General features: G+C 44.1%; 2 protein-coding genes and 1 pseudogene across 8 annotated transcripts in view; 2 read left to right on the top strand and 1 right to left on the bottom strand.

Moving 5' to 3' along the window:
- Positions 1-502: 502 nt before the first annotated feature.
- LOC117835376 (protein AE7) lies at positions 503-3681 on the bottom strand. Its single transcript, XM_072291075.1, has 6 exons — positions 3417-3681; positions 2487-2656; positions 2272-2372; positions 2078-2177; positions 1136-1181; positions 503-1003 (listed from the first exon to the last, which is right to left on the bottom strand). Exons 2-6 carry the CDS (start codon positions 2613-2615, stop codon positions 903-905), a joined length of 477 nt encoding a protein of 158 aa, XP_072147176.1. The 5' UTR covers positions 2616-2656; positions 3417-3681; the 3' UTR covers positions 503-902.
- A 3036-nt stretch (positions 3682-6717) lies between these two features.
- LOC117839514 (uncharacterized) lies at positions 6718-12773 on the top strand (annotated as a pseudogene).
- A 1041-nt stretch (positions 12774-13814) lies between these two features.
- Positions 13815-16669, top strand: part of LOC117835346 (protein SWEETIE) — a 34003-nt gene continuing 31148 nt past the window's right edge. For 6 of the 7 annotated variants that reach the window (XM_072291224.1, XM_034714706.2, XM_034714709.2 and 3 more), the window contains exons 1-3: positions 13821-14050; positions 14429-14636; positions 16396-16502. In XM_072291224.1, coding sequence (XP_072147325.1) covers positions 13886-14050; positions 14429-14636; positions 16396-16502 — 480 coding nt within the window. In that variant the 5' untranslated portion in view covers positions 13821-13885. Of the gene's footprint in view, positions 14051-14428; positions 14637-16395; positions 16503-16669 lie in introns of all 7 variants that reach the window. The other variant, XM_034714710.2, reaches the window with a different exon arrangement.

Raw genomic sequence — 16669 nt, 5'->3', positions numbered from 1 at the left:
AGCTCGAAAACGGCCACACCGACAACCGGGGTTGAAAACGAAGGGGACGAATCGAAGACATGAAAATGGCCTCCAGACGCGTGTTCGGCCATGAAATCGTGTGCTATAGGTCACGGTTAGCCTGAAAATGTCGACAACACCAACGGGGCTCGAAAACGTGGGGATGGACCAACCAACGGGGACTAACCCTGACCTATAGCACACAATTTCATGGCCGAAAACGAGTTCGGAGGCTATTTTCACGTGTTCGGTCCATCCAAACGTTTTCGACCCCGTTGGTGGTGTGGACATTTGATTCCGTCGGCTGCTTGTATTCCTGATATTTTCTCCGCTGCGAACTACTGAACTGGCAACACCCAGCCTGATTTCTTTTTTTTTATCGGGAGCGCGTACTCTGCTTGCGCTCCGTCCAGGTCCAGCGCCAAGCCGTCCAGGGAGCGTCAGTTCGTTCATACCAAATTCAAATATATATTATGCAATCCTCATTCAAACTCATATTCAATAGATAATTAATTCTGTAGATACTATGTATATATAATGGATAAATTGTATCCTACTTATATTCTACCCTTCCCATTTCCAATGGGTGTATATATTTTTACCCATACCTTCCCTATTTGTGTGGGTATACAGCCACAAAACGCCGTGGCACTGACAACACTGTGAAAGCTACAGCACAAGACCTGATTACATCATTTCCCCTTCACTCAGGGAGGTCACAAGCACCAAAACAGTCGGTAACAATATAATAACTGAAAGGGGCGGCGAAACAAAATTCATCCACACGTCCTGCAACAGCCAAGGGCATCCCAATTCTCAAAAGATAGGAATAAACTCCATGGGGCCATAAGCTTGTGTGGGTTCTGAACATTAACACCGTGGCGCCCAGATATGTCCGAGCCTCAGTCAAATGTTGGCGACAAGCACTCCTCCACCATGTCCAGTAGGTTTGGGTTTTCCAATGCAGCCGCGACGCGTTCCTTATCGTTTAGTTGCTTATTCACTGCGACAAAGAACAAATTTATACACTGAGATATTGAGACTGTAACACAGAAGCTTATTCACTGCGACACATTCTTTGTCATTCAGTTGCTTATTCTTAAAATACTGTAATGCAGAAGCTGAAGACATATACCAGCAGCTTCAGTTGAATGTGATCCAGGGGCTACCCTTATGTCCACCTACAAAAATTAGATTAAAAAACAACTAAATCATCTCATCAAATTACAAATTATAGATAGCAAACAGCAATATGCAAAAGAAAAAAGGAGCAATTTCCCTACTATGTTGACCAGGAAAAAAAACTAAGTTTCCTCATCGGTACATAAGATATGTACATGAGCTGGTAAATAGTCTACTTGACTACAGAGTGTACAACAGGCATGTACATGAGCTATACAAATTATATAACAATTTTATCAGTGACCAAATTTTATCCAACAAAGTTATAAGGGCATGCAGAATGGTGTACATTTCAGGAACATGTGCCACATCTGAAAACGCACCAAACAACAGTACTAATCCTTTCTGACAAAATACTACGTTTATTTACACATTACTAGGATGATCAGTGGGATGACTGGTGTCTCCTGATGGTGGGCGTGAAGATATGATCGTCAACAAGATGTGCTAATAGTAGCTCCCAGCTGCTGCCAGGGCACCAAGGGCAAGTGCACTGGCAGAAGGGTTTTGAGTAGGGTGAGGTAATGGATAATCTGATAGGAATTGACTGGTTTGGAGGTAACCAAATCTGGTAGTGAACACGGAGGGGAGCTCCTGAGGTTGGTGTTTAGCTGTTTTTTTAATGAAGTTAAGTCATGTAACGATGAAAAGAGTGTGGTGGTGTGAGCCCCAGCTTGGATCAAATCTGCTGTAAAACAGAATTGAAGCCTGATGATCCCTGTCGCAGTGCATACAGGCTGGGGAATCTTTTCCCTGGAACTCGAAAAAACTCACAGATTACTAGAACTTGATAAACAGGAGTACAAGACATAACGTCAGCATATCAAAACCTAATTGCTCTCGCAAATAATCGTAACAGAAATTCTTTGCCACAATGAATACACTGATATCATACCTTGTAACGAGGAGGGAGACTTCGTATGAGTTTTACGCGGATGCAAAGGCCAATAACAGTTGCCATGCTGCAGTGCTCCACTGTTGGGGTGAAAGTAACCCTGATGCAAAGCATATACAAGTTCTCAAGAGTGAGTTTCATAATAGCAATCCTGAATTGTAACATCCAAATCAACAAACCTTATGAGAACCTACCTGACATGATTACTTTCATCATTGAGTTCAATTGAGTCTTCAGTTACCACATTAAGCTGTTCCAATGAGTATGGGTGCTCTGGATCCTTTATATCTCTAATGTGATGTAAGAATGTTAAGGACAAAACAAAACGTCTAGAATATAAAACTTCAGATACATGGTATAAGAGAAAAATAAGGTTCACTACATTCATATTAGGGAAATCATAAAGAAGGATATCAAATATTTCCAGCTGGTCTATAGGCTCTACTGCATTTTCATCTGTGGTCTCTGGTGCTTGTCGTACACGCCTCTCTTTCTTCTCATGAATTACAGGGTTAGCATTTATCAACCCCATAACCATTTCCTCGAAGCACAATGCACTAACTTTAGACAAGACAAATCCTGCAAAGTCAAAAGGTATGAAAATGTTTTACGAACATTATATGTTATTTAAATTGCACAGACTAGTTAAATCTCACAAAACTGCCCATTGATAACTCAGTTTTCGAAATAGGAAGCAACAGCCTAGTTGTACTTAAATACTTGCAGCCTATGCAGCACGGATACGGATACGCGTATCGGTATCAGAAGGATACGGATACGCGGATACGGCAATTTCTTAAACAACCCAATACGCGGATACGTTTTAACTATTTTTTTAATAAATAAATAACAATGCATATTAAATTGCAAAATAGATGTTCAAATTCAACATAGAGACATTTAAGGTCTATTACACTGAGACTAACATGATAGCAGGTTCTAATTTAGGAGAGGATGGGAGCCTGGGACTGCAATCAATCAATATAAACTCATATCCAGATTCTGGAGATTGGCCAATTATCATCACGTTACCTCCTACTTGCAATCTATTCTCCAAGCAATTGTATTTGAACCAGTTAAGTATTGAAAAGAAAGGATAATCAACAACTGTGCAATAGCCAACATTATAAAGATCACACTGCCCCTGACCTTAATCCACCATCCATGCTTGCATGGGCCCTTATTCTGTAGACTATGGATTATACTTCCAAATTGCCTGGATACGCTACACAGAAAATGTAAATCTCTATGCACTTTACGGATGCTATGCTACCATTACTGGGAGGAACTCACGGTTCACGGGAGGCCTGCACTACCACTATCAGAGGAAGTCACGCACCTGAACAGGGGCTGGGGCTCCTTACGCCGGAGGCCGACGGGAGTAATCACGAGCGGACGGAGGCCGACGGGAGGCAGCCTGCGGCCGGCGGGAGGCGGCCTCGCGGCCCGTGGCCGCGGGAGGCGGACGGCGGCTGGCAGGAGGCGGCCTCACGGACGGCGGCCAGCGGACGACGGCCGACGAGAGGCGGAGGCGCTGCGTCAGCCGTCAGGTCGAGCGGGAGAATGCGACGATGCGCTGCGTGAGGCGGCTGCGCGTGGGAGAGCCGACGCCCGACGGGTCACGGGAGTAGGGCAGGAGGTGGGATGTGCTGTGATGTTGGGCCTCCTGGGCCGAATCCAGGCGCGGAAACGTTTCAAGTTTTCGGCCCATTTAATCGGGGATACGTGGATACGCCACGGATATGTATCCCCAGGTGGAGTATCCGTGTTTCGTAGCTTGCAGCTATGCGCACAACGGATATGATACGGATACGTGGATACGGCAATTTCCTAAAAAAAACCTGATACGCGGATACATTTACTATTTAAAAATAAAATAAAAAATAATAATGCATATTAAAATTTTAAAACTGATAACAATAAATCGTTGCAATTAACTACTTAAGTGTACTATTACTACAACACAGCAAGTCTCATTCTCAAGTCTCCTCAACTCTCAAATATAGTTGTCTCAAATTTAGAAAATTAATAAAAGGCTTGCAATTCATGCAGCAGCACTGCTCATATTTGGAGACGCCATCTACTGCATACAAGCAATGAAGCAACAAGAAGTCACTGCAGAAATAGAATAGATCGAGAATGGGGAGATATCGATTGAGCCGAAACGTTTCGGTTCCTTAGTTTCCGGCCCAATTAAGAATCCATGTTGACATCTACCACGGCATTTGAGATGATGGTGGTCGGAAGCGGATCCCTGACCTTGGCACGCGCCTCGCAAGCTGCCAACCAGAGGACACGGATCTCGTACCCTGGCACGCCGTTTGTTGCTCATGTGCAGAGAGAAGGCTGCAGCAGCTAGGGACGATATGCGCTGGGGAGGGGAGTAGCAGCGGGGAGGCATGGCCGCGTGGGGCGATTCGTGTGACATAAGGAGGAGAGGCCCCGATAGCGAACTCATCGCATGCGAGCAAAGGCCGCGAGAACGAGATATGGAGGGACGAGGGCGAAATCTGAGAGAGTATAGGGCGGCGGCGTGGTGGCCCTGGCGCCGGCCATGGTAGGGCAACGAGGTGGGCGTGGGCGTGGCCGGCCTCCGGGCGCCACGCGACTCCGCCGACATGAGCTGGGTGGACTCTCAGCGCACGGCGGCGCGCGCGTGGAGTGGACTCTGACGCCGTCGCAGGCTACAACGTCGAAGATTAGCATCGCGCCATTGTTGCTCTGCTTCGCTCCGCTGCCCGTCCTGGTAGCTCACGGCCACTGTGGCGAGGAGGGGTCACGGATGAGCGGGCGGAGCCACTGCGGCCCGCGAAGGTTCGTGATGGGCCTGATGGCGACTAAGCGGGTAGCAGACCCGAGCCAACCTGCCATCGGACGGTCTGAAACGAGCTGGACGCTTTGATGCTGGTGGATGGCGTAGATCAGTCCCAGGGTTTCTCGCTTGAATGGTTGCTAGAAGAGTTGGCAGGTGGTGATATGACTCCTTGTAATTACCGAACCTCTTCTCCAAGGCCAGCTGTTTTGCTCTTCAAGCCATGTCATAAGACATCTCGTAGCCATATCTATTCTGAATAGCAAGCATTATCCGACATGCCAACTTTTTCAACTATATATCTCGCCGTACATTACATTTGCCACGAATTCCGCCGTCATGTTCTTATGCTTGATCAGCGTTGTCTGCAGCAAGCAACTATGTGGTTGAACAATAGTGGCTATGAAGTACATTACATTTGCCACCGTCATGTTCTTATGCTTGATCAGCGTTGTCTGCAGCAAGCAACTATGTGGTTGAACAATAGTGGCTATGAAGTTAATTGCTCTCGATACGTGGCATATGACCATGAACACACCAAGTACGTACAACCTGGGGTCACACACTTAACGTCCCACGTCGTGGGGTTAGAAATAACTAACTTAAAGTACGGCTTCTTTTTCGAAAAATTAAGCCCACCGCCGAATTGCATACTGCAGACGAACTGTCTGACCTCGATCCTTGAATATATACTCCACGAATGATCCTTGACATGGATGCAATTTAGGCACCAACATACTAATCTTGAAACGATGCTGGGAGGGTGGAACACCCAAGTATTCATGTAGCCAGGCTAAAACTTGTTTCCGGCTATAATCTAGCGGCGAATTCAGTTCTTCCGGGTCAAACACCGGCGTGAAACTCGCTAAGGTCTACCCCATATCTGATTTCACCGTTGCCATGGTAAATTCTAAAAGAGACTAAATCGGTCGACATTCCTAGTCGCATCGTGCAAAGTATCGTATCAGTTAAAAGAAGTACCATCCAAAACTACTCTAACTAAACAAAATAAACTAAGGCCTCGTTTGGATCATTGGAATTGAATTCCATCATAATAATTATAATTTAGACACAAATTAATTAAGCTAATATAATTGTATGTGGAATATAGTTGTATATTATAGTTGGTGATATGGGAGAGATACTTATATGCTGCACTTCTACCATAGAGAAACGAGTCTAAGAGCGTGCTATAAGAATTGAATTCCATTCTAATAACCATAATCTATAGAATCAATTTCCATCTCCCACCCCATGAATTTAAGATAGGCTTATATATAAACTTTGGAAAGTTGTGGAATGCCACATTCCAACATAAATTAGCCTACTCCATTAAATAGATTCCAATTCTTTCCTACCAAACGGGGCCTAAAAGAAAACTAACCCTAACAGCAAACGACTAACTAAACTAGCCATAATCCAAAAGAATTATCCGAAACTAAACCATAACCCTAAATAAATTGAACCATAGAACCTAACTAAAAATAACTAACCCTAAATATCTAACTAAAAAAACTAATCTACAACTAAAACTAACCCTAAAACTAAACTAACTAACTAAACTAAACTAACTAAATATACTAAGTAATCTAACTAAACTAACTAAAAAACCAAAATCAAACTAAACTAACCCTAACCCTAACCTTAAAATTAACCCTAATCTACAACTACAAACTAAATATACTAATTAATCTAACCCTAACCAAATCTAGCTAATCTACAACTAAAACTAACAAAATCTAACTAAAGTAACTAAAAAACGAAATCTAAATTTACTTAAAAAAACCCTTACCTGTCGGCCCAAGGCCGGCCGAGGGCGAGCAGACGGCGCGACGTAGTCCAAAATCCTCTTTCCACTTCACATCCGCCGCTCCCACTCTCTCTCGCCCTCCTTTCCCTTCGCAGCCGCCACCGCTCCTCCTCCTCTCCCAACCCAGTAGCTGACCTATGGCGCATTTGCCCGGTGGGGGCGGGGGTGGGGGAGGCGGGGCGACGTCCTGCCGGTGGCGGATCCTCCGGTGAGAATTTTTTCCTCAAGCCACTACATTTTAATATGCGTTAGCTCAGCCCAATCCAGTGCTAGATTTTGGTTTTGAGTGTAGTTGTGGGCTGTGTCAACTTGATTACAGCTTTGGTTATGTGAGTTGGGGTTGTGCTCGTGGGAAGTTGTTTATCTGGCCAATGTAGGTCACTTTTTTTTTATCTTTGGAGGCTCTGCGTTCTTGTACAGTTACACCTAGGTCTTGTTTGGATGCAATTGAATTCACATCAAACCACCTGTGTTGTGGTGGATTGGAGTGGAACTTAAACTAAAGTCCACCCCAACACATGTGGATTGAGGTGAATACGACAACATCCAAACAAGGCCTAAGAGATTTTTAGTTTCCTTAATCCTGAGGACAAGCAGGATGAATGAATTGGTATATTGCTTTCTTCACCGTCTGAGTCCAAAATGCTACTATGTGTCCCATCCCATACCCTGTTCTATTTGAGCATTATCTTGCTGCTAAGTTGAGAACTAGGAGAACTGAGATTTGTTTTGGTAAGCTTCATTCCTGCATTTCACAAATCATGATGTTAATGAGCTTACTTAGTACATTCCCACACTGCAAGCGCTATGTGCGGCTTTAGGATTAAGCCACGAGAGCTGACTGGCTGCGTGTGCTTGATTGGTTCCGGTTTCAGCCATGAGAGGGCAAGAACACTATTTGCTCTCGATGGATTGGAGTAAGGTTGATGCGTAGCTTACATGCTAGATTTTGGTTTTGCGCGTAGCTGTGGGCTGTGTCAGCTTGATTATAGCTTTGGCTATGTGAGTTGGAGTTGTACTTGTGGGAAGTTGTTTATCCGCACAATGTACATCACTTGTTACACCATCTTGTGGGGCCTAATCCAACCCTGCGCCGATTGGCCTCCTTTTTTTCACGTTAAGCCTTCCAAAGCATTAGTCATATTCTTATTACTAAACTTATTTGAATGTGATCTTTTCTATAGGATGCTGTCAAGAAGATTTTTTTCACTGATGATGATGGTTCAGAAAGGTGGGAGACGTTGATGCAGTACGTCAAACCCGATGAAACAGCAAGGCTTGTTATGGAGATCCATGTGCCCGGGGATGAGAGAACCTACCTCAAGCGCTCTAATCGTGCGAGGCGGGGCACATCTGCTCTGGTTGCATGGTTCTGTCTACTTCATGATTCAGGATATTTTCTCGACGGTAACTTCACAGTCGAGGACTTTGGTATTGACCAATTGGGAAGTCTTAGAGGCAAGATGTCTCTGCTGGCGTTGCTCAAAAAGTTCACCGACACGGGGATCGTAGTGAAGGATATGGTGGTTGTTGTTGGCATTATCAAAACTGACATTCATTCAGATCCTCAAATCCCATCAGATTTGACTTACCTCCTAAAGCAACTAGCGAAACATAAGACAAGTTGTTCTCCTCTTGTACGAACCATGCCTCGCACGAGGAAGAGGATGTCAAATCTGCACTATTCCTCAAAATGTTCAATCGTTTGAAGGCCATGGAGGTAAGCAACCCAACAACTTATTGAAGAATCATAGAATAGCTGGGATTGATTCCTGATGTTCCTGGCTGGGTGGGCAGCGTGATGGCGAACAACCACCTCCATGCCGTTCTTCGATATAGACCGTGGAAGCCCAATAAACCCAAAACCTTGCGAAATGTCTTGATTGCATTTGTTGAGGCAGGAGTGCGTTATCCTGGAGATGTAGTTGGGCTTCTTGATTTTTGACAAAACGGTCATGCGCACTTAGAGACTGATTATTCTATTGATACAATTGGAAATCTTGAGCCTGGTCTGTTTGGAACATTGGAAGGTCGGAAGATGTGCAACCACCAGTAGCAGTAGCAGGCAGCAACACCACCACCACCACCACCACCACCAGCACCACCGGTACCACCACCAAAACCACCACCACCAGCAGCACCAGCACTGCATCTGCAGCTGCCGCCAATATTTTCGAGAAACTCATGGATTGCACTTATTGTTAATAATTTTCTGGTTGGTGCACAACTGTCTCTAGCTGCCGCTAGGGCTGGAGCAAGAGCAGCAGGAACCTATATCTCTACTGCAAATGTATTTGACTCGGTGGCGGAGTCCCAAGCAGCATTAGTTGCAGCAACATTGGCAGCAGCCACGCAGGGCGGAGTGGCACAGGCTGGCCCACCATCAATCATGTTCGATGCAAATGATATTGACCATATGTTTGATATCATGGCTCTGAATCTCTTAGTTGGCTTCCAGAGGATCATGTTGGTGGAAGGCGAGTGTTTCCGCTAAGGCGATGACACAAAAGTGCCAAAGTTAATTGACTAGACTTTCTTCAGTTTTAGCTGAGTAGATGGTAGTGTTGCTAAGTTAACTGCTTTTTGTTGGTGCATGCTGGAAAGCAGCACTTGGTGATGTATGATTGCCTGTGATGCGTTTGGTTGTAGTCCTGAATACCTAGGCGAACGAAACTGAGCGCCTGGCTCCGGCGTGAGTGTTGCCTGGCCTAATCGCCGTGATTAGCTAATGGACTAGAGTCACGTAGCGGCATCTTTTGGTCTTTACTGTTTTGCCTAGTTCATGTTGTTCTCTAACGAATTAGATGGACGTATTTTATTTCTTCCAAGGTTTGTGTGTGTATCTGTCTGTAGGTTGTTGTTACTTGTTTATTGCATTGCATGTTCTACAAACTGTTCAGCCAGAAAATCATGAAGAACCTGTTACCTGTTTCTTGATTAAGCACCACGCACGATTAGCCATCCTTTGAAATATAAAAATCCATCCTTTGAAATATAAAAATATCAGTCGGATACTTTGCAGTTCCTTTCCTTCATATTAGTAGCCATACAAATATAAGTGCCTTTTGACTTGAGTGATTCAAGTGGCTGTATTTTGGCTTCAACATGGTGCATTGATTTTTTTCTGCCACGTATGTTCCTTTCGTCCAAGGGCAAGAGGGGGCACCTAGCCACCACTCATAACATATTGCTTGTGGTTTTGCTAGTTGCTTGGCCCTTTGTCCTTTGATCATATCTGTGAGATGGTTCATTATTTGATTAGGGGTTACAAATTGGAACTTCTCCATTAGTTCATATGTTTGAGCCACTACACCATTAAGTCATACATATGCATTAGCTTTTTTTTTTTTTACATTTTCCTCTATTCTATCCTACCAACAGGCTGATTTTTATAATTTGGCTAAAGTAACCGATGACACTTACTCAGTGTGCACTGTAGATGCTGTCAGGTTTATTGTTGTTAGGTAATACATTTCACTTAGTTTATTTTTCCACATTTGAGGAGCATTTTTTGCATTATTCAATACTTTCTGTTCTTCATTGATACTTTACTCATAATATTTGGGTGATCGCTACAGTTATTCTAAATACTGATAGTAAAGGGAAACCACGGGAGAATGTTGCTTATGACCTTTTGCCTTTGTATTTTTTCTGTTTTCTTTCTTCCATTTTTATGTGCTATTCCGCTCGTTGTATTAACTAAGTTTATAAAGAAGCTTTTAAAAGTGTGGACTTGTTTTTACTGTATTCAATTCAATAACCAAATAGTTTATTACGATATGGTTTGTTTGTTCTGTTGTACCTATTTGCTCCTGAAAACCTGGAACTACTGTTAATTTCTCATGTAGTATATGTTGAAGAATGGTTTGGAGCTGACAATACAGACACTAACTTTTGGTAATAATGGAGTGTGGTAATGAATCTCTAATTGCTCACAATATAACCAGATACCTAATTCCAAGAACAAAGAAGTTAGCTAGTGGTGATATGCGATAAAGTTTTCATATAAACAACATTAAAATTGAAATTTGTGGTCTGCAAATAACACAGTTTTCCTTCTCCATATGTATTGTACTTAGAGCAACCAATCGTAGTGATTAAACATGGCCAATTTAACCCAATTCTCAAGCACTCAAATTATGCTATTTCACAAATTACTTGATCATCAAACTGTCCTTTTGTTTGTTTTAACATATACATTTACACTATATTCAGGTGTATGTTTGGGAGCCTTATTTGGATCCTGGTATTTTCCATAATCAGTCATATATATAATGTTGCTGATATTGAATCTCTGTTTCATTATCTGACAGATTTATGCTTGGAACTTCTGCAGAAAAACAGGGCAGGACCATATGTCTCCTATAAAGGTATCTTAGTCTGTCCTTTAAGTAACATGTTTAGGTATATGATCAATCAAAACATCCTAATTTTTTCTGTGTTCTTTTCTTTGAATTCAGATGCATATCAGCATATGGCAGAAGGTTCTTTTGGTGCTTTGTCTGCTCCATGCTCCAATGTCTCCATAACTTGTGATTTTGCAAGGACTTATCTTTATTTTGGAATTTCAAGAAGACATTATATTACATATTTTATGTTCCACTGAGTTGGTGCAATCCACAAACTAGTCATGAAGCTATTTTTCTGACACATTTCATGTACTAGTGTTGGTTGATAGATATCTTTTCTCATGAATTCTGGAGCTAATATACTTTTAGTTTTGCGGTGTTTTGCTATCAGCTTTTTCTTTGTTTGCTATTTTGTTTCATATTTATATCAATTGTATTGTGTTTTATACATTTCTAATATATTGATTTCCTCTAAACAGAAAGGAACCGGTGCCAGCAACCTGGGTGCAATGAGGTTGTCGATGGAAGGGTAGTGTACTGCAAAACTCACAGCAGAGAGTTGTCATGCCAACAGTGAGTCACCTCGAGAGCGGATTGGGGAGCTCAGGTTTATCAGTGCCCCTGTTAATGACAGCCAGTTTAAGGGATCTGTTTCCATTGCAGTGCCATGCACTGAGCAAGAGTTACACGTCAAGCATGAAGGGAATGATGGAGGTAAACTAAAGGATAATTCTGGGGTCAGACTGCACAATTTGTCTTCTCTGGGGCAGGCATGCTTTGCAAGAAGGAAAACTGCAACAAGCAAGCACATGAGAACTCAATCTACTGTAAATTGCATAGCAAGGGCTGCATGGTACGAGAGGTGCACATGGAGGCACACCTTTGTGCATTGGGCATGGAGGTGCCCTCAATGCCCAAATGCAGCATGTGGTCAAGGACTCAAGGCTGTAGTGACCACTGTGCGAGGCATGATGGTGGTAATATAAGAGATGTAAATTTGTAGGGTGTGCAAAAGGGCGCACAAGGGAACACCGATTACTGCAAAGACATGGTGGGGGAAGGCGGTGCAAATTCCAAGGAGTGCACAGGGATGGACAGATTAAGCATGGTGGGGGCATGTTCCAAGGATGTGGTACAAGCGCAAAATGGGGAACTGATTTCTGCTCCGTCCACAGGAAGAGCTTGTTGGGCGGTGACAATGCCATCCCTGAAGCCTAAAATGGCGGCGAAGCCGTCTGAGAGCTCCCAAGAGAATGTCACAATAGCAGCTATTGCTGGTAACAGCACGCAACACATGAGTGTTCTTCTCATAGCTACCCCTGTAGTAACCATGACATATTAGCCAAGGGTGTGACAGTGACGGGGCAAGCTGCAATAGCGCCCGCGCAGATAGTGGCGCCGCTGTCCATCAAATCACAAACACCATCTGGATCAGTGGCTGCCGCAGTAGAGAGAGATGGTGGCAGTGTATAATTTGGGAGGCTTGGAGACACCTTACCCAAATAGTTCTCTGATTATTGCTTTCTAGACTGAGAAGAAACCTCGAAACTTTAGGAGGGTTGCAATTTGACGTCAACTGACTCTCCTTTCTCATTTGTAAATTTGTAATGCGAATCTCTAGTACGTTGTTCTTGTGTATGTTCTCTTGTGCCTTGTAGCGTGGAAACGGTCAGGGGACCATTTGTAACTTTGGACAATAAACAATAATATTGTGTCATTGCCTAATTTCGCAGGTCCGGTTGAACTTTTTAAGCAATAATCCTTGTTTTGCTTGTTAGGATGCAAAAAGGTCCATTTGTAATCATATATACATTATGTTTGTTTTTGAGAAGAGTTTGATCATATAGAAATGGTGGTTGTCTGAACTCTTTTAAATTTCCATTCCTGACTCTGATTAGAAGAGGCAGGTTCTATCTTGCTTGTTGCCAGGGCTGGATCGGAACAGTCGTGAAGCCTGCTGGGCCGTATAAGGATTGGCAACCAATAGGCCAGGCGCGGTATCAGGAACAACGACATCAGAGGAAGGAGGGGGAGGTTTGTCCTGATTCATTTGGTAGAAAGAATCTAGAAAAAAAAAAGTTCCGATTCACCACGTCACCCGCGCCGCCCCCTCCCTCCCGGCCAGCAGCCTCACCCGCGCCACCTCCCTTCCTCCCGGCGGCCGGCGCACCCTCCCGCCTCCCGGAGACCTGGAGTCCCGGCACCCCCCTGCGACGGCCGACCTCCCGCGGCGCCGCATCCCCACTCGGAGTCCGGCGCGCCCTCCCGAGTTGCTGATTTTTTTGAAGCCGGAGTTGGTCGGTTAGTGCAACTCCAGGAGTACCTTAAAAAATTCTTCCCCAAAACTATGTATTGGGGTTCTCCTAAAAAATTTCCCCCAAAAACATATCAATCCACAGCAGATCGCTAATAAATTGCCCCTAATATTTCAAAACAGGCCATGTCATCGTATTGGGCCCATCAGAAGAGACGCGCAGGCGTGTGGGAATCAGGAATGAGTCAACGCTAAAATATACGTGATGGCAGGCTGTTTTTTAGCGTCGTTAAAAAATTAAGAAATGTTTGGGTGGACTGTTGGAGTTTATTTTTTCTCCTTTTCTTCCTAAAAAATATTGAATTAAGATTAGCATACTTTGGAGTTGCTCTTAGTTCGGACCGAAACCGAACACCGATTTTTTGTTGGAACAACCGATCGGTGCCGGCTTTTCGGGGAACCGAAGAAGCGAGGAATCGGTTCGTTTCGGTTCGGCCGAATGCCCAGGGCTACTCGTGTAGATCTCGCTTGAACAAGACGACCCCCAAACGCCCGTCACGAGCTCCCGCCCCCACCCCTCACCATGGCGAAAGGCGGCGGCGGGGAGCCCATACCTCTGTCGCGGTTCGGCGCGCTGGTGGCGCAGCTCGAGTCCGTGGTGGCATCGGCGAAGCAGAAGCCCCCCGACGCGCTCCTCTGCTTCGACCTCCTCTCCGAGCTCTCCTCCGCCATCGACGAGGCCTCCAAGGTCCGCCCCTCCCCTGCTGACTTCATTCACTAGCGCGCAGATCCTCGCGTTAGAGCAATGCGTGCGCCTGTACGTCTGCTGATGTCGCTGTGCTTGTGCGGGTTCCTACCCATCGGATCTCTAGCGAGTTGCAAATGGTGTTGCTCTGCTGTGATCTGCCCGAATTGGCTCACTAGCTCGTTGGTAGTTTCTGCGCTTGTCCTTGCATAGCACTAGTGATCTCCACTCTAGCAACTTGTTCTGGTCTTGTGGTTGGGTTTAGCTGTGGTTGAAGTGGTAACAGAAGAACAGACTTACACATGCAGCGATCGTGATTTGAACAGAAGACTGGCTGGGTAACACTGATGCTAAGTCGTGTGTTTTGGTGGTGCTATGCAGGAGACCATACAACTTTGGCAAAGGAAATGCGAGGATGCTCTCCAATCCTTGCTTGTCCTTGGGGCCCGGCGCCCTGTTCGGCGCTTGGCATCATCAGCGATGGGCAGAATAATCGAGAAAGGCGATGCGATATCCGTATACTCAAGGGCGAGTACCTTGCAGGGGTGGTTGGTAGATACGAAAAGAGCGGAGCCCATGGCATGTGCAGGTTAGGAATTGCAATTTTTCTTTCTAGATTTCTTGTTTGAATTGTTATGCATCTTTTAGAAATTCATTTATTCTGCATTGTATTAACGACGAAGTGAAATCGTATCAGATCAGTCTACTGATCTTGCAAAAAGAGCATGTACAATGCAGTAATGCACTCCTACAATGCATCGGGTTGCGGGTTGTGGCCAACCGGTCATGGACCACCCGGGTTTGAAGCCGCTGCAGCCATTCTATTTGCTTTTGCAGCCAATGAGTTCACAGCTTCCAAAATGCCTCCTCTCAAAGCTGTAAGAACTTTAGCTCAATTTGCCTAGTGAAGATGATAGCTTGATTTTCTCACTTAAGCTGCAACCATTCAAGCCTTCACAATCTCCCCTGCTTTACTCAGTTGAAAAAAAATTGGCAGAGAAGTGAATATTTTGGGAAGTCCAAGAAAAAAATTGATAGGTAGCATCGTTTTTGAAAATACAATGTTTTTTTCTCTTTCTAAACATGATTAGCACAGAAGGGACCATGTAGCACAGTAGGGTGGTATTGTGGTAAGACTACTGCTAAAGGTTGAGAAAGATCATGGATGATAAGAAAAAAAATGAAGAAAGAATTGACTTTGATGCAAGAGGAAAAACTAACACTTCACTTATCAGACAATGCTAAACTTTGTGTGCGCTTATATGATTCATCTGTATATATTTTCTGGATTAAGCTATCCTTAATAGGCTCAAAGTTTCAAACTTTAGTCATGAATACACAAATCTGCATGGACCTGTACCCTTTGGCCCTTATTCTATGAGCCTAACTGAAAGCAGTGGAGATCAGTGGATGTTCAAAGTTGTCCTTGAGGAAATAACTTCCATTCTAGTAAATTCACAACTCTTTGTTGAAATAAGGCATGGACAAACTCAAAGACAGAGGTGCACTCCTGTTCCTCTCAACTCGCTTTGGTTAGAATTAAAGATTAAGGCCATGGGCCTGTTCGCTTCAGCTTATAAGCCGGCTGAAAAGCTGAAACGGCTGATTTGTTGTGAGAGGAAAACACTGTTTGGTGGCTGATAAGCCGGCTGAATAAGCTGAAGCGAACACTGTTTGGATCCAAGGGCTAAAGTTTAGAACAGGAGGGCTGATTGGTCGGCTAAACTTTAGCCAAGTTCCAAAAGGGCGTAAAAGCATTAGCTAGGAGAAGTGAGCTAATGGGAACTAGTAGCTTGGGAAAAGGCCAAACCAACCTTAACTTTCAGGGGGATTTTTGCTTTCCACAGCTTCTTGTTTATATAGCCACCATCATTCCAGAATCCAGAATAGATGGTGATAGACCGATTTCAGAGTGAAAGTTCCTTTTTATCCCAAACCTGAAAGAGATATTGTGGCGAGGAATGATTAGATTGATTATACGGGAGCACAGGCTACAACCCTTGACACGCCTGGGCCGGCGGCGCCCACAGGCGGGCTGCCAGCCGGCCTATAAACACAACAGGGGCCGCAGGCCCATTAGTACTAATACATTCTAACAAAACCCATTCAGGTTTTTCTTCTTCATGACTCAAGGCACAGGCTGAGACTAAGTCCATTAGTCTTGTCTGCTGAAACAGCACCCGCATGGAGTAACGCATTTTCTTCTTACATGTGTTGTACAAGGAGATGCTGATTTCTCAATTTCTTTGAGGCCAGACTATAGTGCTGCAAACTATCTCATGATCACCTTATTCGATTTTATTTTTTGTTCTTTTTTAATTTAATAGAAGCCAATGATTTCCAAGCAGGTGCAGCACAATGTCTGGGAGAAATTTACCGTTTATTTGGGCGCAAGATTACAGCAGGGCTGATCGAGACATCAAGCATTGTAGCCAAACTTATGAAGTATCATGAGGTTGTATGCTTTTCCTGCAATTCAGTTACTGTTCTTTACTTCCTCATTTTTGCGTCTTCTTTAGTTAATCTAACTGTTCTCGATTCTTTGTTCTTCATGTGCATTTTTCCAGAATTTGTTTTGCAATACATCATTTGGATTTAGATATATGGAAATTTTTTAATTGA

Source organism: Setaria viridis, chromosome 9, assembly GCF_005286985.2.
Source record: "Setaria viridis chromosome 9, Setaria_viridis_v4.0, whole genome shotgun sequence".
Taxonomy (NCBI): domain Eukaryota; kingdom Viridiplantae; phylum Streptophyta; class Magnoliopsida; order Poales; family Poaceae; genus Setaria; species Setaria viridis.
The sequence above is the reverse complement of the archived record's forward strand: the minus strand, read 5'-3'. Positions and strand labels throughout refer to the sequence as shown.

Excerpts from the sequence above, each read along its gene's own strand:
- LOC117835376 (XM_072291075.1), bottom strand. The coding sequence starts at position 2,615 with ATGGTTATGGGGTTGATAAATGCTAACCCTGTAATTCATGAGAAGAAA. Across the intron at positions 2,373-2,486 it reads AGCTGGAAATATTTGATATC|ATTAGAGATATAAAGGATCC; the intron begins CTTCTTTATGAT and ends TTCTTACATCAC. Across the intron at positions 1,182-2,077 it reads GTCTCCCTCCTCGTTACAAG|GTGGACATAAGGGTAGCCCC; the intron begins GTATGATATCAG and ends TAATTTTTGTAG.